At 31.3% G+C, this 26,779-nt stretch overlaps 1 protein-coding gene across 6 annotated transcripts in view; it reads right to left on the minus strand.

The window, feature by feature from the left end:
* The window catches only part of LOC140055355 (diacylglycerol kinase theta-like), a 50,800-nt gene that overhangs the window by 18,023 nt on the left and 5,998 nt on the right, over window positions 1-26,779 (minus strand). For 3 of the 6 annotated variants that reach the window (XM_072100688.1, XM_072100697.1, XM_072100680.1), the window contains exons 3-13: window positions 21,070-21,149; window positions 20,107-20,209; window positions 15,813-15,901; window positions 15,240-15,371; window positions 14,630-14,762; window positions 11,123-11,239; window positions 8,963-9,154; window positions 2,740-2,843; window positions 1,933-2,005; window positions 1,306-1,456; window positions 715-805 (exon numbers count right to left, since the gene is read on the minus strand). In XM_072100688.1, coding sequence (XP_071956789.1) covers window positions 715-805; window positions 1,306-1,456; window positions 1,933-2,005; window positions 2,740-2,843; window positions 8,963-9,154; window positions 11,123-11,239; window positions 14,630-14,762; window positions 15,240-15,371; window positions 15,813-15,901; window positions 20,107-20,209; window positions 21,070-21,149 — 1,265 coding nt within the window. The remainder of the gene's footprint in view (window positions 1-714; window positions 806-1,305; window positions 1,457-1,932; window positions 2,006-2,739; window positions 2,844-8,962; window positions 9,155-11,122; window positions 11,240-14,629; window positions 14,763-15,239; window positions 15,372-15,812; window positions 15,902-20,106; window positions 20,210-21,069; window positions 21,150-26,779) is intronic. The other 3 variants (XM_072100711.1, XM_072100706.1, XM_072100718.1) reach the window with 3 other exon arrangements.

The following is a 26,779-nucleotide window of genomic DNA, read 5'->3' on the forward strand; positions in this document are numbered from 1 at the left end:
TAAGTTAATTAGCTTGGTAAAAATTTGAATACTTCATTCGAAACCGGTTGTTTCATTTCCACTTCATTCTATATGCTTTTAATTTAATTTTTGTAAGAACATATTTTAATAAAAATCTGAAAAGTAAAATATTTAAATCACAAAACATGTCTCCTTACTCACTCTTCACTGGCTAAAGACATACATTGTCCATTTATGATAGTGTAGATGCTTTATTTATTCCTAGTCCGACAGGCTACCAGTATCATAGGAATATTTGGTAATACATTTAATGCATTACATGTGTTGCACATGTATCTCTCAGTATCATATACCATAACCAAACCCTTAACCTAACTTTACATGGTACAGGCACCACATTTGATAGAAAAAAAAATGTCTATGATACTGGGCAATTGTAGTATTGGAGATACATCACTGAGAATCAGGTAACCAGTTGTTAGTTGACTTGACCAGCCCTATACATACTACATGCAGTTTATGTAAATCTTGAGCCCAGCAGTGGAACTGGTTTTTATTAGAACACCAGAAACAATGGTTAAAGTAGGTAAAAGCTGACCTACTGAATCTTCTTTCTAAATCATATACTGTACAAGAGAGTTAATATATGCCTGAGTGGGTAGCTCTGAATTGTACATGTAAGGTATCAAAGGTCATGGTTGCAGCCATTTTATTATTCTTAAATTATAACCTTTAAAACTTTAAGATCCTTACATCTATTCTGAACTTGTGTAAAGCCATTTCAATAACTTCTTCCACAGATATATGAGAGTTGATAGATATTGGCCTTGGCACTGATGTAGTACTGCAAAGACAAATTTGATATGATCAAAATCATTGGTGATGATTTCTTTTTTGTGTTTGTATATAATGTGATGGCAGAATGTTGGTTATCACATTTTATAACACTAAAATTAAGTAGGTCGATCCGTGTTATTTGATTAGAGGATTGGGGTCAAATCATATTAAATAAATGTTCTATTTCACTCTTAATGATGTCATCAAGAGTGCAATGTCAATTTCATTTTGCACATTCATTTTTGTTACACACAGTGAGCAACAACACACGCTGCTGTTGACTGATCATGTTTGCTCAACTTGCTCCGCCTATAATTGTTTAGAAGCGCTGGAGCAATGGAACAAATAATTTCATTCGGTCAACGATTTGTCATATTTGTCACTTGGCTTGATTGCCTCATGAAAATATAACCTTTTTCCCTTCACCTCATGAAATTTTTTGTAACATTGTACTCATATACATTCAGTTTTGTATAATATGCGTATATATTTCATTCCAGTACTTACTCAGGGTCGCCTGAGAAAACCTTAATTGTTCCACGGCGGGTGTCCTTGTCTTCATAGCGAAGAAACAATGAGGGCGCTTTACCCATAGACACCTTAGTTAGACTTGTTAAGTTATCGAGCTCACTCAATCTCTTTTCTGTTATTTCACCATCTGAAAAAAATGAATCATGATATAAAAATATAAATTCAAAGATATTTTCCTTGAAAAAAATAGATGGAGTCAAAAAGTCATTCTTTTTTAGTTAAGCATTATTTTTGTCCATGAATTTACATGATACAACCATAATTTATTTTAATTTTTTTTAAATAACCAACCGAATGACCATACATAAAAATTTTTATTTTATTTATTTTTATTTTTCATGATTAGAGGGGCATCTGTAAATCCAAATCAGCAATTACTTGTAATGGTATAGTGAAAAAAACTAAAATAAAATCATACGTTGTTTTATTATTATTTTTAATGTAGTTACTGCAGCAACTGCAGTAGAATAATTTTGACATGATCCCTTAAACATTCATATTAATATTCATGAAAATGCTGCATCAATTGAAATTCAGGTTATTGCAATTAATTTAATATCTGAAATGGAATGTAGATTTGATTGCGGATTGCATGACACCAACCTGTATCTGATACAGACGACAGATAGTAATTAGAAGCTTCATCTTTAATCAGATAAGCACGCAAAGCAGCCTCCTGAAATACAAGCAAAAACATACATATATTCGTTTGTGTTGCTTATTTGTTCGTTTTATTTGATTCTCTACACAAGCATTTAATTTATAAATATAAAATAAGTGTGGAACAAGGGGGAAAATGGTGTACTTGACCCCTAATATTATGGCGAAACTTGTCACATAAGTCCGGCAGCTTGGCAGGTGGAAGTGGACATTCATTACATATTTGTTCGTTCGTTTTATTGATCCAAACCAACAGTACAAAGCAATATAGACACATAAATAATGACAATACTTGTGGAATTCGTTCTTAAATATCTGATAAACTTGACAAATATCATTTTATAAATTATTATTATTATTATTATGATGAATATATAAATTTTGAATGGAACAGAAAATCTCTCAACCACCCAGAAAATACATTGAAATAAAACTCTCTAGCAGAGGTTGCCTGCAAACGAAATCAATGTGTGTGTAGATTGGAATATCGTTCATTTAACTTTAAAGAACCCAGTTCATCTTTCAGAGGAGTAGGGATGACTGGTCCTGTCTGTTGTTGTTAAAAGACGAAAGAGTTGTTTGACTGCAGCATGACATGAAAGGTGAGAAGAAAGTTCTTGTGTACAATTCAGCTCAATTTCGTTTCGTTTATTTTCCACTCATTTAAATGAATTTAGCCAACTAAAATAATACCTAATTACTGCAGTAAACAATATAATTACTGCAGAACTGAATAAACTGAATACTTACAATCATTTGTTGTATAGTTGCATCCTTCTGCACCTGAATAGTTTTGAAGTTTCGTTTTGAAAGCGCTATATAACCATCGTAGATCTTAACAATCTGACCGTCAGCTGTAAACCAATCAAAAAATATCGTTGTTAAAATCACATTGAAAACATTTAAAAACTGTAATGTATTCAGAGACCCTTTTGCTCATACTGAAAAATTAAGTGCGTCTGAGTGGGACATGCCCAAATATGGAGTTCGCTCAAATCCATAGTTGAAAAATAAAATGTGTATTATACACAACAAAAGTATATAAAGAAAATAAAGTTGTATACAGATATACAATACAGAAATCAAAACAAAATTATAAAAACAAAAGCAACAGAACAAAATGAATTAACGCAATGAATAATTATCATAACCAACCTAGAGATGATATATTAAACCACTAGAGGGCACACTACTTTTAAATCTATGTGTCCACAAAATAGCCAATGTTTGCTAATGTATTGATATAACAACTAACAATAGTTTTTGTAAAAAAAACCAAACACAAGAAAACACTGTTTTTAAATATGTAATAAATAAGTGATATGTATAAATATCTAATATGGATAGCGGTGATACCATACATGCAGAATATCCCAAAATTCCCTTTCATATCTAATAAATATTTGATGTTTGCATTTTTATTTTTGATTATGTGCGGGTTCTATTTTGTATGTTATAATTGGTACGTTCTGTATTTACAAATTATTTAATAACAATCCAAACAAGTCATTTTACATTATGGGTTTTCCATTTCTTAAAATTGTATCATTATATTATTATTTTTATTTTGTTCGATCATAAATTCTAATTTATTACGAGCAGTTTCGAAGACTTTTACGCCAATTGATGTAGAACCCCGGAGGGGACTCCTTCAGGATCTAACAAAGTTTGCAGTATTAAAACATATTGGTCATTTTGGTTTCCCTTAATAAGGGTTGGCCATAATGGTAACAATTACGGTATTAACTTTTGTTTCACAGAAAAATGTCTTTCTGAAAGGAAGGCTTCATGATAGGGAATATGAGTAGCCACTCAACATGCTGTACATAAATGTATGTAGTACAGGAAATAGGAAAATTGATTGCTTTAATATTGTCTGCTGCCCCCTAGAATCAATGGTTAAAACTGACAGCTAATTGTTTGTTAATAATTAAACTCCGCCCACTTTCCCACAAACAATATTTCAAAAATAAATTTGCATTTCTATTGTGAAAATTGATTTTTTAAATCAAACATAAATACAATAATAATTTAGATGGCATCCCACTCAGTTGATATTTTTTTACCAAACAAATTAGCTGATTCTCAGCATGTATCTACAATTTATTTAGTATCAAAGGCAAGTTCCAAGATACAGAGAAACATGTGTCACATACGATGCATGTGTCGTACAAACAATGTCACATGTGACACTATTGTTAAATATATCCATGATAGAGACTTCTCATGCGACACACATGTTCCCTGTATCATAGAACTTGCCTATGATACTGCAAATAATGACGGGTGGTAAAATTCAAATATACTGTATGTGCAGTTATAGTCTCTGAACACATATTCCATTAGAAATACATGTTGTGCTATATTGTACATGAATACAAATATTAATTCTATAATATGCAATGAATGTAAATCAATTGTGTTATTCCTTGCCACCATTTAAAATCTACACCACAATTTATCTTTAAAATATACATGATATAACACTTAATGAAATATTTATTTAGTTAATTTTGATTCTTGACATAACTAGTATGCATATTGTATACTGAATACCTAACAACCCCTACCACAGTTTATCGCAACATTCATAAATTTCATTCATACATCTTAGATTAAAGAAAATTCAAGTTTGACAAAATCATATCAAAATATATCAAATTTAAATTTAATTAGCTTGTAAAATAAATGTGTAAAATTTTATTATCCAATCAAAAAATTAACTTCAATTTATTTCATATGATTTCCGATAAAAAAAAGTAAATGATGATATGAATTTGAAATTTATGATGTATAATTATAAACAATGTTAGGACAAACTTATTCTTATGAAGATGAGAAGCAAAATGCATTCAATATTGTGCATGTATATATTACATATAATGCCAAACACACATGTTGTTCCAAATATAATAGTCTTTTCTAAAAGAAATTATCTACTACATCACAAGCTGTAATATCAAAAATAAAAAGCTGAAGGTTATGAAAATCTGATAAAAAAATTATCATGCAGCAGTATAACATACAAAAAAATATGTTTTATCTTTTCAAAACAAATGAATGTTTTATTTTTATCATCATCCAGGAAAGCATGAAATGAATTTCTAACAACATAGGGAGTCCAGCATAAACTAGCCACTGAACTCGGTACTATTGTATTGAATGATAAATGATTCTTTAAAACACTTGATCGACTCGGTTCAAAATGTATATAAAAGTGTGTGTTTATGTTGATAAAATGAAATATGATTAAAATGATAAATTGAAAATGTTTTAAGAAAAATATTCCATGATTAAATGGAGTATACTACCACAAACTAGCATGTATGAAAACAATAATACGAAATAGTAATAAATAAAAATAGAAATTTCAAAACTATAAACTAATATCTAATTATGTTTTATATACCAATAGCAATAGAACATTGCAATAGAACATTATGCAATGGAGCATTATGCAATATAATATTATTATGCAATATAACATTGCAATAGAACATTATGCAATAGAGCATTATGCAATAGAGCATTATGCAATATAACATTGCAATAGAACATTATGCAATAGAACATTATGCAATAGAGCATTATGCAATATATCATTGCAATAGAACATTATGCAATAGAACATTATGCAATAGAGCATTATGCAATATATCATTGCAGTAGAACATTATGCAATAGAACATTTAATGCAATATAATATTATTATGCAATAGAACATTATGCAATAGAACATTATGCAATAGAACATTATGCAATAGAGCATTATGCAATAGAACATTATGCAATATATCATTGCAGTAGAACATTATGCAATAGAACATTATGCAATAGAGCATTATGCAATATATCATTGCAGTAGAACATTATGCAATAGAACATTTAATGCAATATAATATTATTATGCAATAGAACATTATGCAATAGAACATTATGCAATAGAGCATTATGCAATAGAACATTATGCAATAGAACATTATGCAATAGAACATTATGCAATAGAGCTCTATGTAAAAGGTAAATACTCAATATAGAACTATGCATCAAAGTACTAGACAACAGATCACTGTGCAATAGATAAAACACTGTTCAAGTAGTAGAAAGTACTCATAGAAAACTATATTACAAAAATTGCTTTGCAATAGACCAGAGAACTGTACTAGTCAACCTAATTATAATACACCAAGTAAACTATAGTGTATGATTTTAGAAGAAAATTCAAAATAGATTAAGATTTAAATCAATATTGGTTGATTATTTGGCTTTTTTTAAGAAACAATTCAAAAAAACATAAAAAATAAATGTTTCCAAAAAACTATATAATAACAGCTGACACCGGGAATGTGCGCATATACTATGAAATATCACTATCCGTCCTAATTATTGAATTTAGTATTCAGCCGTCCTAACAAAATAATCTAAAAGCTGAATTACAGTAGTTTCGCCAAAAATTGTCCTAAAACATAGGCAATGGCTAAAGCTAGGTATTGGTCATGTGGTTAGATGGACTAACTCAAAACAAACAATATATTTCATAGTGTAGTAACTCTCTTGTACTGTACATACTTAATCTAAATCTTTGCACAGATATAAAAAACAAATATCATATTATTATTATGTTCATATAATTAACTAAGAAATCTAAATTATTAAAAATGCTAAATATACATATACCTATTATAACCTAGAGTGTTAACATATTCAACCCCTTATATATTTCTGTTGCATTTTCCCTTCCTCATTTTGAAGCCTTTCCTATTATAATATTCACTGGATGATCATTTATATTTTATGTATATTTTAATATTGACAGGAGGGCAGTACCATTCATATTCATATTATGATATTCAAAGTAAATAATCATAATTTCTATATTATATTAAAGGCATACAATATTAACCAATCAGAGAACTAATGTTTAGGCTAATCCATTTTGTTACGGGGTTTGCTTCATTATAATGATAAATTTCCATTTTGTATGCTATGATCTGAATGTATTTATATTTCTTTCCTATCATTCGATTCCATTTCAACAAAACTGAAACATGATGTCCTAATTATCTTTAATATTAATACACCAAGTACTACAATATTCTATACATGTTTTTATATCATATTTTACATCATTTGAAATGATGTTGAACTGCAATATAAAGACATGATACAATAGATAAAAGCTGTTGTGATAATGAAATAGGCAAAATTATGCTGAGGAGCCAGAGTCAAGGACAAACCTAAATTATTCGAAATAAACACCCCAGGGCGTTTATTGTTCGGGAGGGTTTTTTGGAGAAGGCATGAATTTTTTTAGATGGTGTTTTTTTTAAATTTTATCTATATCTATAATCAAATAAATTCTGCCTAAAAACACAACATAAATAATATCAAGAAGTGATCAAATATATTAGAAATTCCATCAAAATGCTTGGTCAATTGTAGATCATGGAAGGCAATGAATTCTACTACAAATAGAAATGTACATATTGTATGCATGATTTGAAGGAGGGGCATTTATTCGAGAGGGGAATTTTTTCAAAGTGGAAATAAATACGGTAGTTATTTTTCAACTTATTTCTGTATAAAATCCTATTCCTAGTTTTCGATAGTTTTGAAGGCCTAGTAAATTGTGAAACCCTTGCAGTGAAATATATCTATTTGCGTCACAAAACGTTTGGCCTTCCATCGGCCAAATGTCATATTCAAGCTTACACCACCCGTAATGGTCGACTTTTCCAACCTCCAAGGACACTTTATACAGTTCTGAGGCACAGTACTGTAGGTATGAGAGGAGGAAGAAACAACAAATGCTATATAACTATAAAACCAGGAGTCAACAACGATTTTGGAAATACTTGTAACTTATGTAAACTGAACATGTAAAAATGGAAAATGAAGATTTTCAACAAATCACTGATGATTATGTCAAACAAAAACTAGAACAATTTTACAATTAAATTGTTCACAAATGAAATAAACTCACAATATGGATTATAAAAATAACCATGAAAAAAAAACTACATGAAAAATGTCCTGCTAAAACTAATATAAATTAACAAATGTTTTAATTGATTCAAATACTACTGTTGTATCTCTAGTCAGACTATACAGCTGTTAATATACAAATACGTGAAAATGTGTCTCATTTTATGATAATTAAAAGAAATAGTTTTTAAAAAATGTATTATTTGACTAGCTATATTAAAATTGTCATGTCAACAATTAGGATGATGAACACAAAAATTAAAAAGAAAGAAAAGACACCAAAAATGAAAACATGAAATCTTGCGCTAAGAAGACTAGCATCCTAAGTTTGTGCAGCGTTGGATTCAGTGCGCGTGGTTTTTCGGTTAAGTATACGTGCAACAAATGGCGTAGTGTCTCGACTTACCTATGATAGATTGCAAACCCCCATCTTCATCTATACAAAGTTACAACTCATTAAGTAATTGTGATGTAAAGTGTATGATACCATTGAGAAGTGGATAGCTGGTATGGATGGTAATTAGATAGTCCCAATGCATTAACATTTTTAAAAGGCACCCCTAAGCTATTGAAAAAAACCAATGTTTTTTTATCAACCAATACTACCATTTATAATGGATAATATTTTGTTTAAATACTGTCAGAGTTGGCTAATTTGAGTTAATTTTTTTTGGTTACATTTTGCAGGAGAGGAAAAAAAATCGCCAGACAAAACAATTTCTTGAAAAGAGGAAAATCAAGTCATCTATAACATTAATAGAAGGGTTTTAAACGGTATTAGTTTGTGAAATAATAATAAAAAAGGAAAATCAGCTTTTATGAGACAGACACTGATAAAATGTTAGTGTGGTCAACCTTTGTCTTACGTTTTTGCAAAGTTAAAAAATAAATAAGAACACCAAACGTCAAAAAAAGCAAGCAATGAAATTTTGTGGCAACCAAACAAGTTGAGATATTGGAGCTGACGCTGTTTACGTCACGTCTCTACCTTTATCCGGACAAGGTTTATCTGGGCACGCACAAAATAGGCCAGCCTCAATCATACTAACATCACTCTCCTGTCTCAACAGTCCATGGGCATAGTTATAGTCAGTCATGGGTACGGGCTGGCACTCTTTACCTGTTTCATCGTCTTTCGCCCGTGTTTCAGCCGAGTTCTCCATCATGTTTGCTTTCAGATCTACATAACAAAACATTAAAAAAAAGGTTTAAAACTATTCAATATTATTAATATACAGGTGAAATTATTTCAGACATATAAAAAAATAACATTTAATACAAAAATAAATCTTTCAATCGAGAAATTACAGTTATCATCTCTACCATAAAAATTTTAATAAACTGCAACCGCAACTTTCAAACTAACATCATTCGTAAATTAGTTGCCACCAACATCTCTAGTTACCACCATCACCATTGCTAGTTACCACCACCATAATTAGTAACCACCATTACTGTTAACATCATTGCCACTAGTTACCACAGCATTATGTAACCAATCTCATAAATTCCAAGTTACCACCACCAACATTACCACCACCACCACCACCACCAACATCACCACCAACACCACCACCACCACCACCACCACCAGCATCACCACCACCACCACCACCATTAAACTAGTTACAACCAGCACCACATAACTTCACATCTATACACTGCAATACAGATTCTATAATTTCCATTTTACAGAAACACAAATACTGCTTCTAGGCTCATGTGAAATCATGTTGGCTGCATATACTCACCGTACCATACAGATATAAACCAATAGTTTGGGTTAACTAAAACTCTGAATTGCATGTAAATATATATTAATTTTAATGATGAGCTTATACTCTATAATGGGCCTATACCTGAAACCATGGTATACAGAATGTGTATTGTAGGACCACAACCACAACTCAAATAAAAAAATAAAAATAAACACACTCATTCAACTTTATAAACAGAAAAAAATGGATAATAAATTAATGTGTGCTTTAATGCATAATAAAAAGTGTTGATACTGTATTTAGGTATTATTATTAAATAAAATTGAAAAATAATACAATTATATTACTTAATTACAGTATATTATTTTATGGAGGTAATGAATTATTAACTATAGCATATATGTATATTTATAAAATTAGTAAATGGTAGAAAAGCTCCTGTATTAGGTATTTCAGAAAATTATTGAATGCAGTATGTAAAATATAATGATATATATTACAATCACAATGATTGTGATAATTACCATGATCCTAATCATTATCTTGATTATGGTGACAATGACAAAAACATTAATGTTATGATATGATTATTGAAATGTAATATCAGGGAATAGTGACAATACATTCTTCCCTGCTAATAACAATGAAAATGGAAAGATAAAAAAGCATTGATTTTAATGTTGTTGATAATAAATCAACAAAAAACTATTGATGACAATCATGAAGACAACAATATTAAAAAAATTATTGTTTAATTGAATATTATGAGTCATGATAATAATGCATGTCATGCTTGAATGATTTTGCCTTGAACTAAAAAAACCCTGCTTTTGACACAGTTAATATTCCTGACCATTGTTATTGCCATCACAATAATAATCATAATCCATCATCAATATTAATGCTATTTATAATTTGTCCTGTGATTCAGTAATTATGTTTATGCAACAGTTGTTAAAAAAACATTGTTAGCAAATTCAAAAACCAATCAGTGATTTAAGAAATAGTGAAATACTGTACATGCCAATTAAACTCATTTAATGCAAAATATTTTAACCAAAGCAAAATCAATCATAAACATTAAAGAAAGCAAAAGCAAATAAATAATAGTAGTATTAGAAAACCACAGTCATGCAAAGTTATTGCAAACTTTTATCCAGAATAAATTGTCTTTCACATTTGTTCTGCCACGGTTCCGGCGACGTCAAATCAAATTGAACGTCAATTTTTCATTTTCACTTGGCTACGCCCATACCGATTGCCACATAGCCACATGGAGCGTTGTGTAAAGAAAACATTGGCCTTCGATTTTTTCCGGCGCTGGATCAGAACCGTGTTGGAATATTTGTGAAAGACCTTTTTAAGTTAGTTTTAGATTCTATGGTATTAGAGAAATAGCGTCAAAAGATACTTGAAAAGAGAGTGCATACATCGTCGTCTTGCTTGTTGATTCACATGCGCGTCAGACACAGGTCGTGCACGAGGTGTTTTTACTTTTTTTGGTTTAGGTGCTTTGATTGCATCTAACCAAAACTTTTTTAATTTTCCTGGTGAAAGAAATCACATTCAATATGCAAAATTAAGTTATAAAGCTGAAATACGATGAGAAGGAATATATGAAAAAATTTAATTTGACACAGTTAATTGGGAAAATGTGTAAAATAAGTTTCGACACAGGATAACATAGACGTAAAATATTCAGATGAGGTGTAATACTGAAAACCTTAGGCCTGTCTGATAACCATCTAATTCTGAAAACTTTGTACAGTACTAATAAAAAGACAGTATATTAAGCTGGTGGTAGGAGAGGAGGCATCACTTTAAACTTGGAGCTTGTTCAGTTGGCCATTTCCAACATGTTAGGGCAGAAACTGTGCTATATGAAGTTCAATTCCAATGAATGGCTTTTGAATTTCATTGCATGGAAGAGAATACAGTAGTTGTAATGATTATGTTCATGCATTACAACTGTACATGTCTAATGCCTTAACATGTTAGGAAAAAAATAATGCTTAAAATTGATAAAATAAAGGAATATATTTAGGTCAAAGTCCAGATCCAAAAACACAGGGTAATGTTTGAATGGAAATTAAATTTAATTCAAAAAACATTCCCAGAATATTAACAAGAGTCTCAACAACAATAAACTTCTGTAATTCTTATCAATTAGAGTTAGACAGCAAAACTAAACTTTATGACTATTACTTTTAAATTTTTAGTAAATACAGTACATAATATTAACAGACAAAACTGGACTGAAAGGAGTGCAATGCAATACGTACAATGTACAAATACACAAAAGCAGAGCTACAAACCATGCATAAACAACAATCCATGCAAATTTATGAAGATTGTGGGTGATTTCACATGTAAACCATGACTTTCAACCAGCAGAACACACTGCTTTTTATGAACTGTGATTATTTATTTATTTGTTAATTGAAAAAACAACTATCGTGTCAAAAGTCGATTAATTATTTAAACATTTGGTTAATAGTGAACTGCATAACATTAACATTAATTAAAAAGAAATTTCTTCAAAAAAATTTAAATATTGTTGATAGATTTAATACTACATTAAAAACCCCTATTAAGGGGACATATTCGGGAACAACATTTAATAGGGGTCGCCCTAGACACAAGAGGTTCTAACATGGAAACCTTTCCTTGCATATCCCCTTTGTCATTTATACAACCAGTATATAATTGTTGAAGAATATTTGTTGTTATTATTATTTTAATTTAATAATTATTGATTTTATCACATAAAATCACCAATATTGACCTTTTTGTATCTATACTACTGTATTTGTATGGCTCAAACATCTTGTTACAAAAGTGTTCCCCCGTTTTAAAGGAGATAAACCAATAAATATTATTATCATATAACTGAAATGGTATTGGGAGAAACAATTATTTAAACAGAACTATCATCAGATATTTTATAGTCATGTTCCACTTCCTATAGTTTCACTGTAAAAATCCACCAGGGCCAATGGGCTGCTGGAAAAATTTACCTAAGAACACTTCTGACAACTACTGCTTGTTGACCTAAAATTGACCTAAGAACACTCCTGACAACTGCTGCTTGTTGACCTAAAATTGACCTAAAAACACTCCTGACAACTGCTGCTTGTTGACCTAAAATTGACCTAAGAACACTCCTGACAACTGCTGCTTGTTGACCTAAAATTGACCTAAAATTGACCTAAGAACACTCCTGACAACTGCTGCTTGTTGACCTAAAATTGACCTAAAAACACTCCTGACAACTGCTGCTTGTTGACCTAAAATTGACCTAAGAACACTCCTGAAAACTGCTGCTTGTTGACCTAAAATTGACCCAAGAACACTCCTGACAACTGCTGCTTGTTGACCTAAAATTGACCTAAGAACACTCCGAACAACTGCTGCTTGTTGACCTAAAATTGACCTAAGAACACTCCGGACAACTGCTGCTTGTTGACCTAAAATTTACCTAAGAACACTCCGGACAACTGCTGCTTGTTGACCTAAAATTGACCTAAGAACACTCCTGACAACTGGTGCTTGTTGACCTAAAATTGACCAAAGAACACTCCTGACAACTGCTGCTTGTTGACCTAAAATTGACCTAAGAACTCTCCTGACAACTGCTGCTTGTTGACCTAAAATTTACCTAAGAACAATCCTGACAACTGCTGCTTGCTGACCTAAAATTTACCTAAGAACTCTCCTGACAACTGCTGCTTGTTGACCTAAAATTTACCTAAGAACAATCCTGACAACTGCTGCTTGTTGACCTAAAATTTACCTAAGAACAATCCTGACAACTGCTGCTTGTTGACCTAAAATTGACCTAAGAACACTCCTGACAACTGCTGCTTGTTGACCTAAAATTCTACACTCGGGTTGCAAACATTTGAAACGATGGAAAATAATATTAGTAGTATCAAGAAATACTACTCAACAATTCCTGTAATTTTTTATATTGAATTGAATACTGACAAATTATACAAAGGCAATTCATATGACATACTCTTCCATTATTGTTATAGGGGTGCGTCATTCACAATATCATGTTATTTCTATATGGAAACTGTAAATGTTTTTTGTGGTTTTTTATGTTTTTTTTAGTTTTAAATTGACATAATGTACAAAATACTCAAAAATGGCTTGTGAATTGCGAGTCATATTTTTTTCAGTTATGACTCACAATATACAGATAAATAATAAATAAAATCAAATTTAATATTTATGAAAGCTCCCTATATACTTCAGTACAGGACAGCTATCTCTATTAGCTGTCATTAGAGGCTTCTAAATGAGGTCACGACATTGTCAGGTGATGTTAGGTTTTTGGCAGATGCATTTTATGAAATGACATGATCGATAACCAATCTGACTAGGGCCAAGAAACTACTCTCAACAGCCTGTCTTTGGAGTCCGAATGTAGACATTGAGACTGAAACTAGAAAGCTCAAAATATTTTCAATGCCACATTCAACTTCAGCTGAAAAATAAATATCCTAAACTGTCGACTCATGGAAAACCGAAGACGAGTCTCAAAGTTTGCCTTTTCATAACAAATTACAAATTGTTCTGGGTGAGTTGAATTCACTAAATAATTATTTTAGTTTTTTTAATAAGATTATTTCTTTACAGATGTCATTTGTCTATATGGTTATATTGTCTACGCTCCAAATACGGGTAAAATTATAAACATATTACAATTAATTCATAATAGTCAAGTTATATAATATTGGACTAGAGTTTTCAACCAAGCTAATTCCTATCTCAAAGTCTTCCACTCAGTCCGTCTAAATTCAACTCAGCACCCGCACAAGGCACTAACTGGATATATGATTGCTTTCTTTTATTCCCCACCCACCCAAAACCCTCAAACGTTCTCTGGCTATACACCCTGAGAAGCCGTACCAAAGAATATTAATTCCTACCTTTGGAGGCAAGGTCAGCTTTGACAGAGGCATTTGTGACGGGCATAGAAAGGCAAGAGCGAGGCATCAAAATTTCAGCTAGAGCTCCATAATTGCAACTCTGAGGTAATTGCTTGTAACATCCACAGTGGGCCTAGAAGGATATAAAAAAACAATGTTAGTTCATTTAGTTGTGTAGGCTCACCGAACGTAAGTCATTTACCCAATCTTAATTTGTTAAAGCCATGTCAAGGTATTTTTTATATATTTATGAAAATTGTATGGATAACCATAAGCGAAATCATTCACTATCCTTTATAAAGTGGCAATCTAGTTCACAAGACAAACATAAACACAGGATGCTGTACATAAACACAAGAGTGGACTTGTAATTTGTCATATGACAGGACTTGAACCCAGGATCCTTGGATTGGTAGCCAAGCATCATAACCACCAAGCCACAACTCCACTCTAAAGTATAAGATCGACAAATCACATCCCAACTTTCTGGCATCCATACAATAGCTTAACTCCTTCCTAGGTTGTTGTTTGTTGCTAATTAAAAGCTTCCTGATGACTGTGCCACTGACAATTAACATACAGGTATGGTTAATAAAAGAGGCATCCATACCATTGTCCAACACCAGCTACACTTCATACTGCTTAAGCATTCAGTCGTTCCACATTTACATTTACACAAAGCACACTTTCCACTTGGAGGAAGATTGCCTTCACGCCAATGATGCACAAATTTCTTTTCACCCTGTAAAAAAGAAGGAATACAGTAAATACAGTTAAGAGAAAAAAAGCATATTGTAATTTGTCCACAGAGGACCTTGCATGTTCTGAGGATCGAATTTTGCACGTTCAGAGAGAAACTCTTGCATGTGGCAGGACTGTTGAATAGTAAGGGGAGACATCTGCATGTTCAGAGGGACTATTGCCTGTATGGTAAGAGAGACAGATGTATGTACTGTACAGAGGGATTCCTGCATGATGACAAGGACAAGTATTCAAAGAACCCTTGAATTGTGCGAGGGATGGCTGCATATTTTAGGGATCATTGTACAGTGCGGAGAAAGAAAGCTGTTGATGGCACAGCATGTTCAGATGGTAACACTGCAATGACAGCAACCAGTAAACTAAATATTTTCTTTTCTGATGAACTGATAAACCTTTATTGCTCCGTAAAGACAAAACTAACCATTTCTTTGCTTTCTTCATAGTTTGAACACTTTCGACAATCACTCACTACAAAGTCAAGGCATCCCAGATGTGCGTAGTATTCGCAAACTGAAAAAAAAAACACATGTCAATTTCTTTATAGTTGAAAAGCAAAAATGTAAAAAAAATAAATATAAATAGTAGTATTTATAGTTAAATAGTAAAAAACTGGGCTAACTGGTGCCCCAGGGTCCAACTAATGTGACATCACTATTTCTGGGATCCACCTAGCTGTTTACTATTCACAACAAATCAATTGCTTTATCTCTCCAACTCCGCCCACCTGTAACCTTTTACTATAGTAGACATATCATCTTAATTAAGGGCTACCAACAATATGAAATAAATATGTTGCCCTCAATCATATCGATTACATTTTAGTTTAAAGATTTTAAGTCCAAATATATTCAGTGAAAATGAATCAACTGTATAAGTAGCATATATTACTTGTACATTACAATGATCAGTACAGTTTGTGAATACAGTTACCAATACCGTATGTGAACATGTACAATCAGTCTGTGAACATACATTTATCAGTATGTGAACATGTACAATCAGTCTGTGAACATACATTTATCAGTATGTGAACATACAGTATCAGGATGTGAACATACAGTATCAGGATGTGAACATACAGTATCTCAGGATGTGAACATATACAATCAGTCTGTGAACATACATTTATCAGTATGTGAACATACAGTATCAGTCTGTGAACATACATTTATCAGTATGTGAACATACAGTATCAGAATGTGAACATACAGTATCAGTATGTGAACATACAGTATCAGGATGTGAACATATACAATCAGTATGTGAAAATATAGTTATTAGTATGTTACCATATAGTACCAGTATTTGAATATGTACAATTAGTATGTAAACATACAGTATTATGTGAAAATGTGCAATGAGTACAGTATGTCACGAACATACAGTATAATGTGAACATGTACTTACAGTATGTACAGTATACATACAGTATCAATATAGTCATATCATAGTCATAGTCATATATACTTTATTGTCCATTTAAAAAACAGAAATGTGATTTGAAAACTGGCAAAATACAAAAATATAAAATACAATTTACAAAAACACACACAAAAAGTTAAGAGGCTAAAAATTGTTAAAATTAGATAAAAATTATCGGTTACATTTTACCTTTGTACTCTGGAGTTAAATAAGTGTATAGCATTAGGTACAAACGAGCACCTAAACCGTTTTGTTTTGGTATTAAGTGCATGTAGTCTTATGCCAGAATTCATGAGAGCAAATTGTTTGTGAAGAGGATGTGTTTCATCATCAATGATACTTTTTACTTTTTTTAACACATTTTCTTTATACAAGGATTCAACATCAGGTAAGTGCTCTCCTACTAGTCTAATTGCTCTATTTCCTATTCGATTAAGTTTAATTTTATCTTTTTGCATTGTATTACCATAAAAACAAACATTACAAAAAAGTGTGAACATACAGTCATCAGTTTGTGAACATATACAATGAATGTGAACATACAGTATTGATATGTGAACATACAGTATATGTACACTATCAGTATGTAAAATTAGTATGTTCAACATACAGTATCAGTACTGTATGTGAACATAGTATTTATGTGTACAATGTGTACAATCAGTATGTAAATATACTGTACGATATACTGTAAGAGCATTAGAATGTGAACATATCCAATCAGTGTATTATCAGTATGTGAACATGTGCAATATTTATTAGTATGTGAACATACAAGTATGTGAATGTACTGTACAACATCATATCGTGAACATATGATATTAATGTGAACATACTTTTAACCATTGAATGGAAAAAAATTATCAATACCATTGATATTTTGTAAACCAGAATCAGGAGAAAGTAAGATATTACACCGGGTAGCAGGAAATTTCAAAATAAATTACCATTTAAAAATTGTTTCCATACAGTATAGAAAGACCAATTATGGACATTGATTCATTACACAAAAAAGTGTACACAAAATAAATGACCATTTGATTAAAAATGTCTACTCCAATAACAGTTTATCAATAGAGTTTCCATCATATTCAAATACTACCTACCTATATCAATTACTCCCGTTATTATAATTTATCAATAGCATCAATCGAGTGAATACTTATCATAGAGTAATATCAAACAAAAACGTTACCTCTTAAATTAAACTACGCTCAACAAGCTTTCTTGTTTATCGTACCTACTCTGATCTTATGTTATTTTTTTATAAATAACTATCATACATTAACTCATCATTTGATATTCATCTCAATATAAACAGAAGCTACTCGAGCCGTAGTATATCGACAACAATAGACCAAAGCCAGTTTGATTCAATTTTGCAGAGTTCGCACAGAAAACACTAATTACTCAGTGTGTACTGTATGCTGCTTGCCTATTAGCTATTCATAGCCGGCTGCGTATCATGTGCACACGTTAAATTACCCACTGCCTATGTGTTCTGTGTACACTTATAATTATACTGCCTAGATCAACGAGAAATTGATAATCTTGCCAATGATTGACAGGATCAAAGGTCAAGTGGATGTGACACGACCTTGATTTTGATTTATTGAAATTTATATTTGTTTTATTTTTACCTGTGCAATTATTGTTCATTTAAAATTGTGTAAATATTGTTAATCACCAAAACCTGAAACCACGGCATTTCAACAACAGCAATTTAATCAAGAATTTCTCAATCAATCACAGGTAAACAATATTAAGTAAGTTTTGACTTTGCTGACGATTCCAATTCATTGAAATCATTTTCTGAAAACATGATATCATAGTAGCGCAATTTCACTGTCCTTTCAACGATGTTATTGATTGATACAGTATAAACAAATTAACAATAAATGAAGAGAAAACAATACTTTGGAACTGTTCAGTTTGCAAACCATTCGTACAATTAAATCTTTTAAAATTAACAAAATTTTATTTCTGCATGACATAATCATTCATTTATTCAATACAATATCCAAAAAGTGAGTAGCGTATCATCATATGTTTAATGAGTTTGATGATATAAACAGAAAACAAACAGTTGAAAACCATGCAGTCATACAATAAAATCCATTCAAATTTAACAAAATTCATTCTGTTGCGATTACATTAAAACAAATTTATTCAGTTACAAGGCAATGTTTCAAGAAGAGACTTCTAATAATGGTGGTAAACCAGTTATCTTTTGCAAAAAGAAAAAAAAAATTGGGGAGGAAAAAAAAAAATTCACGAATTACAATAAAATATTTGCTGTACATTTTTGTTTTATGCGATTGTGTTTATAATGTCATCAGAATACAGTAATTCTATTTTAAGCCAAGGAATCATTAATTTTATAAAGCGTACTTGGAACATTATATCATTTTATAACCAGTCACGTTATTATTAATAATAAAACAACTATATAATATTTAGGATTGAGGGCATGTTTCTAGTTACTAGTAGTATACACTTGGTGTGCATTATAATAATGAGATATAAGAAGAGATATGATGCTATAAGATATTGCTACTACCCAATCTTAATATATAGTATATTTGGCATCTGGGGAATGGCCAAGTCTATTTTTTCCATGGGTATTTCTACTATACATTTAAACCAAAAAGAAAAGATATTAAAATAAAATGTAGTACTAGTAATAACCTGGGTATCGATTCAATAAATGATATTATGTTTATGGTTTTTCGACAATGATTTTTTTATTCATTGTAAAGCAACATAACGTTACAAATGCAAAACATAAATTATTGCATGTTTTAAGGACATCATAATTTAGGCTGGACAAGTATGAAATAATAATTGTTAATTATTAAATAAAAACCTAATAAACAGTAGGTTAGCAGTAAATTTTAATAATTTACCATTAGGATGTAACATTCAAAATTGTGTGTATTTAAAAAAATTTAGATTATATTATATATTATGGGCAGAGGCATGCGGAGAATTATTATATGAGCACACTATAGGTCTAGCATGTGGCACCAAATTCTCAAACATACCAATAGTGTAACCCCAATCATTAAAATGGGAGAAAATAATGCATGGCATGTGATATAAAATCAACCAATCACAAGGATACACTAGGTTAACACAATAAAAGAAATCTGTATTATTTTATACAACTGTATATGCTATGCAATGGTGAGCTCTAAGAATAACATTGAGTGAATTAAAATAAAAACAGCAATTATCGATTTGCCTGAAATATTTATTATAATCATTATTATTTAATATTATTATTAACTAACCTTCACATCGGAGCAAAACACCATCATCAAATTTCCGTCGACATACATTGCAGAATTTTTTTCGTGCCTGTACAGGATCACTCCAAGTATGTGGTACAGGTTCCTACGGATAAAAAAAATGGTTGTGTTAGTTATACTAATCATTAACCATGTTTACCAGTGATATACTAAACAAACAATTATATAGGAATCACTCAACAGAACACGGTCTCAATGTGTTTTGTTCAATAAAATAGGGACAGTGTTAGCAGATGGGTCTCGGTACTAAAGTAGAACTACTCCCTTTATTTAGAGGGCACTTCTACTAAGTTCACACTTTCTATAACACAATGGAAAATCCCAATTCTGGTGTAAATCCATTTAAGAGACACTTTGTTGGGTCCTGATGGAAGTATTGTAAAAATTGTAGTACCTTTTACGGTTTAATCAAGGTAATCTAACAACAGAGCTCGCCTTGCCAAGATAGGAACTTGATGTCTGGCTGCGACAAATACCAACAGTACTGTACTTATGTACATATTCTCTGCAGCGCGCAGTGTCTGTTAAGGGGTGTAGCTACAGTTAAATTCTTTGAACTCCGGAGCTCTGCATCTCTGTTGTTACATTGCATGCCTTGGTTTAACCATGCTTTTACAAAGCCTCCCAACATTAAATTTGCCCAAGTTGAACTCTGCTGTTGATAGATCACCAACAATATTGAGACAACATCGTTTGGGGGAACGGTGGGATGTTACGGTGAAAGTTGATTCTTTTTAGGTAAAATAAAGTTTAGATTTGTCTTTTTCTGTTAATAAGTTTATTAATATGGATGATATTTCCGAAATAAAAAGAAATTGAAATTGAAATTGAAAATGGGTTATTAAATAAGGGTGCACCCCAATATTTGTAAACTCCTGCGGTTGCTATTGCAATGTTAAAAGGATAATTAACTAAATAGACTAATTCCATACATGGAGTACTTACCTTTATTCTATCCGATGCAACACTAGAACATGGAGTTACTATATTATATAGACATCTTTCATGACTTACAAAGTTACAAACTAAAGACAAAGAAAAAAGATGTTCAAATGTTAAGATGGTGTTTTTCAGATAAAACCAAAAAGACATTCTTTTTACAAATAATTAACTCTTGAAAAACTTTTTTGACAGAGTAGAAACGGAAAAAAAAAGCCAGAAAGTCAAATGCTGAAAATGTGCTTAAGAAGAATTTCAAGTAAATGGTATTTTTAGCTTAAGTGAGAAAGTGATTAACTGTTCTATTTTGAATGTTGCCATCTATAAAATTTATTTTGTTATACAGTATTCATTAATTTTATTGAGTATATTTTTCTCCACGTTTTTCTTAATAGTCAAGTATGATTTTTCTTTATAATTGCAGTGTCTTCAAGTATAATTATCATTTTAAATATATATTTTTATACATATTGTCATTATAAATCTCACTAATAGGTTATACATACTGACTGTTTATATCCTTATTTTTAGTATGTTTACTATATGTCAGTAAACATAAATCTAATTCTCGTTTTACATTTTCTTGAAACATTTAATTTCATTTCCAATTTTTAAATACATGTTTAGAGTGTAATGCAATGTATGTTCTCTGATAAAATACAGGTACTTCATATTTCAGTATACAGCAGATGTAAGCCTAGGGCAAGGGTATTTAAAAACATGCCATTGACATTTGATATTAACATAACATGAACATTCATTAGATTGGAGAAAATCAGTATCTGGTAAAATCCATTGCTTAGAAAAAAGGAACATACTGTATGTAATTTCATTTGATGATAATGATATCTGTATAATATAATAGAACTAAGCCAAAATTTGTTCCTCTATCTCCTCTTAAACCAGAAGTCCGATATTAACGCCCTTCGAGCTGGGGCACCTTTAAATACTCCTTTATGCATTAGATTTATTAGAAAGGAAAATTTGTACGAAAAAAATGTTTTTTAGGCCAATTTCTTCGCAATTGCCGAATCTTGCGATCGGTAATCCTCGGCCATTTTTATACGTCACAATTTGGTCACTCAAGTCATTAGCATGCAGAGCACATGTGTGATGATCGCAGTATAATACACCATTTCAAATGAATCTCACAGCCGGTATACTGTATACTTGCTCATGTTTCTACCTCATGCTCAACATAAGATTAAGCACCTTTTTTTCCAAACACCAAATGTAGCGACAACACTAGGCTAGGTTGATTTTCTTACTAATTACTATTCCTAAGCTGCTATAATAGGCAATATTTGATGAATGCAGGTGTGATTCAGGCCAATTTTAGTCCGTTTCGTATATTGACTCGCTTCAAATTAAAGCAGTCTCTCACTTGCTATATTTTTATCGATCATTGGAAAGTTTGGCATTCTGTCACCAGTTGGGGTTGAACACTCCTTAAGCACATACAAGGGTTTTTTATTCACCCGCCCCAACTTTATTAAGTTTGAGTCCAACACCTGAGTATGCTGTTATAGTGCCTTGAGCATCAATCTGAAGAAACTCACAGATTTGATTTATAATTTAGCCTAAAGGCTTAAAAATAACATTCACAAATCTTTATAGAAAGGCTGCTGCTGTTGCATAATGTTGAATACCAATTTGAAAATAGAATTTTTTTTTTACGCTATAACTGTATTGATCACATTTCTGCTAAATTTGTAAAATACAGTTAACTTTGGGCTGGCCAAATATGTCTGGTTGTCCAGAAAGTCTGGTATTTGGAATGTGTTTTTAATGGTAAAAAGAAATTTGGGACCTTTTGGTCCTCGAGAAAAGTCTGGTATTGGGAGAGTTTCTGGTAGTGATATCTTTTTGTTCAGGACATTCTGCTTTGCATGTGTATTGCTATTAAACACAAAAGCAAAAATAATAATATACTCCATCCAATCGAGCTAAAATTAAAAGAAACCAACAACAATTTAGCTACAAGTGAACGTATTACAAGAGAACGTAGTAGTTCGCAAGGGAAAAAAAAACAAAACAAACAATTTCATTGTAAATAGGAGGGCTATTGTCAAATAATCCTGACAAGAGAAGATGTTCTTCAAATACACCCAAGGGTTTCGTTTTCAAGGAGAAATTCTTGGAAGTGAGTACTTCTTTAAAGATTTAATAACTGTCATTGGCTTTCTTTTCAAGGTTTTGCGTATTTGAACATTGGATATTTATCACATATGCAGTATACTACTCTATGTTGTGTGTGTAGTGAAGTAATATAACTGCATTTGCAATTGTCTTCCTTTCACAATTGAATTACAAATTGTCCATGTATGTTGTACACAAAGAATGGCTGTACACAAAGAATGGCTGTACACAAAGAATATATGGCAGTTTATAAACAAATAAACTGCAAATATTAAGGCATGGAACTATGTACAATAGATTGATGATAGAATTAAAAATGTTTTTAATAATGCATTTGTTTGTTATAATGCCTGGAATCGTAATAATTTGAAACACACCTAATTAAATATTGATATACCGTACTTGCTTTAATACCAGAAGGATATATATTGTCTGTTTAGTATGATCTAATCATTTCTATAAAATCGATTCATAGTTAATAATATAGTAGTTACGCAATAGCAACTTTGAAGACAATCCCTGAATGGCTTTACAAACTGTGTTGTGATAAAACTATCCTTAATGAAACCTCACACAGGTAAAATGAGTTGCGCGCTTTTTCTTTTGCAACATTGCAATTTTTAAGGTTGATGGCAGGTTTAGATTGTGCTCCACAAACTAATACAACTATTGGCTGTGGCATAGAAAATGAAATAGGTAATGATATTGATAATTCATGCAGGCATATCTTTGCCTCCATTCATTTCCATTCTTTCAACCTTCGGATAAGACGTTGAGCAGTTGGAAGAATGCTAAAAGGCGTACTGTACTTTCTACGCTAAAAAACAGTTAACTCGTCATTGGCGTAGGCTATATATAAGTACTTTCAACATGCGAATTAACTCATCTAATCTTTTCCCGTCAAAAATATTAAACACGCTATTTTGATGGTGTGACATGTAAACTTGTTTTGACATGCGTGACAGAGCCTACTGTAAGAAAGCTTTAGCAGCCAACGTGTTAAAACTAAAACCTGAAATCTTTTCTTATTAGTATTACAATTAAACTTTGATAGTTCCATGCAGTCACTGTGTGAAAAACAAATTAAACACTGCCCTCATTTAGGTTAATGAACTTGACAGTGTCATTGATAAAACAATGAGTAAATAAGAATAATTGATAAGGATAATGAGTCTTCAGATATCTGCACAAGGTAATTCTATCTGGTCACGTTTCATAACTCAATCACTCTTAAAGTGAATACCCAATAGTCTTTCCACTTGTCCTATTCTGAATTTCTACTACTACAGTGCTACTACACTACTGTAATGCGTTTCTTATTGGTCTTTCAAAAAGTAAAAACCCTCCAATGCCTACTGACTGGAAGCTCGTAGCCAGGATATTTACAGGGGTTTTTTTTTTCCTCAAAAAGTTGTGAACACAAGCGTACTGTAAGCAACTGCACCAAAAATAAATTATTAAGGTCTAATCTAGTTGACGAAGTTGAAGATGGTAATTTATCTACTGGCTAGCTATAGGATTGGACAAAAATTTGACACGAGTTAGGCATATTTACTAACTAGTATTTCGCTGATCAATGTTCTCGGTTAAAAAAAAACAACATTTCATGAAAAAGGTTTTATGTCTCCTTCTCGCTCCCTAAACTGTGGTTGTTGATTTGATTGTCAAATCAAAATACTGTAAAGTTGACTTTCGTTTTAGTTTACTACACTATTTTTGTATCCAAGCTATTGTATGGTATGAATTGAAAGGTCAGTGTCGTAACAGGTGGTTTCCACTAATATTTTTCTAGTTCAGACCTATAAATTTATACTTTCAAATATGAGTTTACATTATGAAAACCATAATCACTGTCTGAAAAGTCCCTAAACTATAACAACCACAGGCACATATCAGGTAGTTTCGGTATTGAAACAAATGAATCAATGATACACAGAATTGTATGTTGTCCAAGCTTGGAGGCTCCATGGTCCAAGCACATCAATTGAAAATTCAATTCAAAGCTGATTTTGTTAATGCCAAATTGACAGTAACAATAGTACTACAGCAATAACTAATAATTAATATAGTACAGTACAGCAATAACTAATATAGTACAGCAAAAATATAAAATAAAAAATAGGGAAAGTTCACTCATGCATGCAATTACTTAAACAATTGAATGCTCAATTAAACAAATAGTAATTGGTACTACCATAGAGATATTATATAATATCTCTATGGTACTACCCATTGGAGTTACAGTAGGTTGTCTATTATTTACTGTCCTCTGATCCCTGCAGACTTATATTTGGGTAGTCCCAGCCCCAAATATGAAGAAAAATGAAATAGCATTGCGATCTAACAAATATTATAATAATTGTATTCGCCTTTTTATTAATGATTGTTATACTAATATTATGTAATACAACATTTAGTATATTATAATATAATAAAAAATGTAATAATTTATTGAAAATCAAATGTACAGATTCAAAAATATTTGTCAACTGTACTTTTGTCAATAAATGCTCATTCTGTACTATAAACTGTATTAATCCAGCTAAACAGTAATTGTGTGGGTTAAGAAACTAGCCAATCAGCACTCCTGTTTTGGTGTCACAGGTAAACCTATGGAATATGTAAATTAGAATTCAGGCAAAAATGATCTACATAATAGTAAAAACATCATCATGTATAGAATCATACAATTTTATAATCAGGTAGAGAAAAATAATATTTAAAAATTATATGAATGAGAATTGACATCCATACTGAATGAATGGGAGCTATAATTAGAAATGTCCATATTAACTACCGGAAACCAATATTATAATTATTTTCTACTCTACTGTTAATTATGCATTCATACCTGTGATATTAATAATGCTCCAATTTAACTACAGTATTAGGGTCAAACATATGGCATATTATTGTTTTAATCTTCAATGGGCATTCATATTTATAGAATTTTATTTTTACCAATGTAGATTTATTTTAATTTTTAAATAGGTAATAACTCTTCGAAATTATAAAGCAATTGTACTCAATATTGAAACTGCTGAACTGGTGCATGATGCATACAATATAAACTATTGATTGGGCTAAGGGGCATGTTTCAAAATATATAACCCAGGGTGATCTGTATCCCAAGACAAAGTTGATCAGGGATACTGTATATACAGTAGTCACCAGGCACCCAGTCTGGTGTTCAAATGAATTACATAAAACAATGAAACATTTATGATAATTTTAGGTAACTTTGACGGTGACAAGTTTGGTGAAAAGAAGTACTGTATGTATACAAAAAGTCAAACAAAAAATAATGTACAGTACGGTACTGGTAGGCTTACTGTTCAAGTAGTTTCCACGGATATTACCAAATTTAATAACAATTAACTTGCCGCTGGGGTTGCTGGTCCTCAGTATGTTGTTAATAAAGGTTTATCGCAAATTGTGTGAGCGATGCATAATGGGAAGGGTTTGGGAGAAATAGCACCACCACCAGTATATAAAGTTTGTATTATACGGTGGCGCTATTACTCCCAAACCCTTCCCATCATGCATTGTGCAATGACGTTTCTCATGAAATCAAGGT

This window comes from Antedon mediterranea, chromosome 1 (genome assembly GCF_964355755.1).
Source record: "Antedon mediterranea chromosome 1, ecAntMedi1.1, whole genome shotgun sequence".
NCBI lineage: Eukaryota > Metazoa > Echinodermata > Crinoidea > Comatulida > Antedonidae > Antedon > Antedon mediterranea.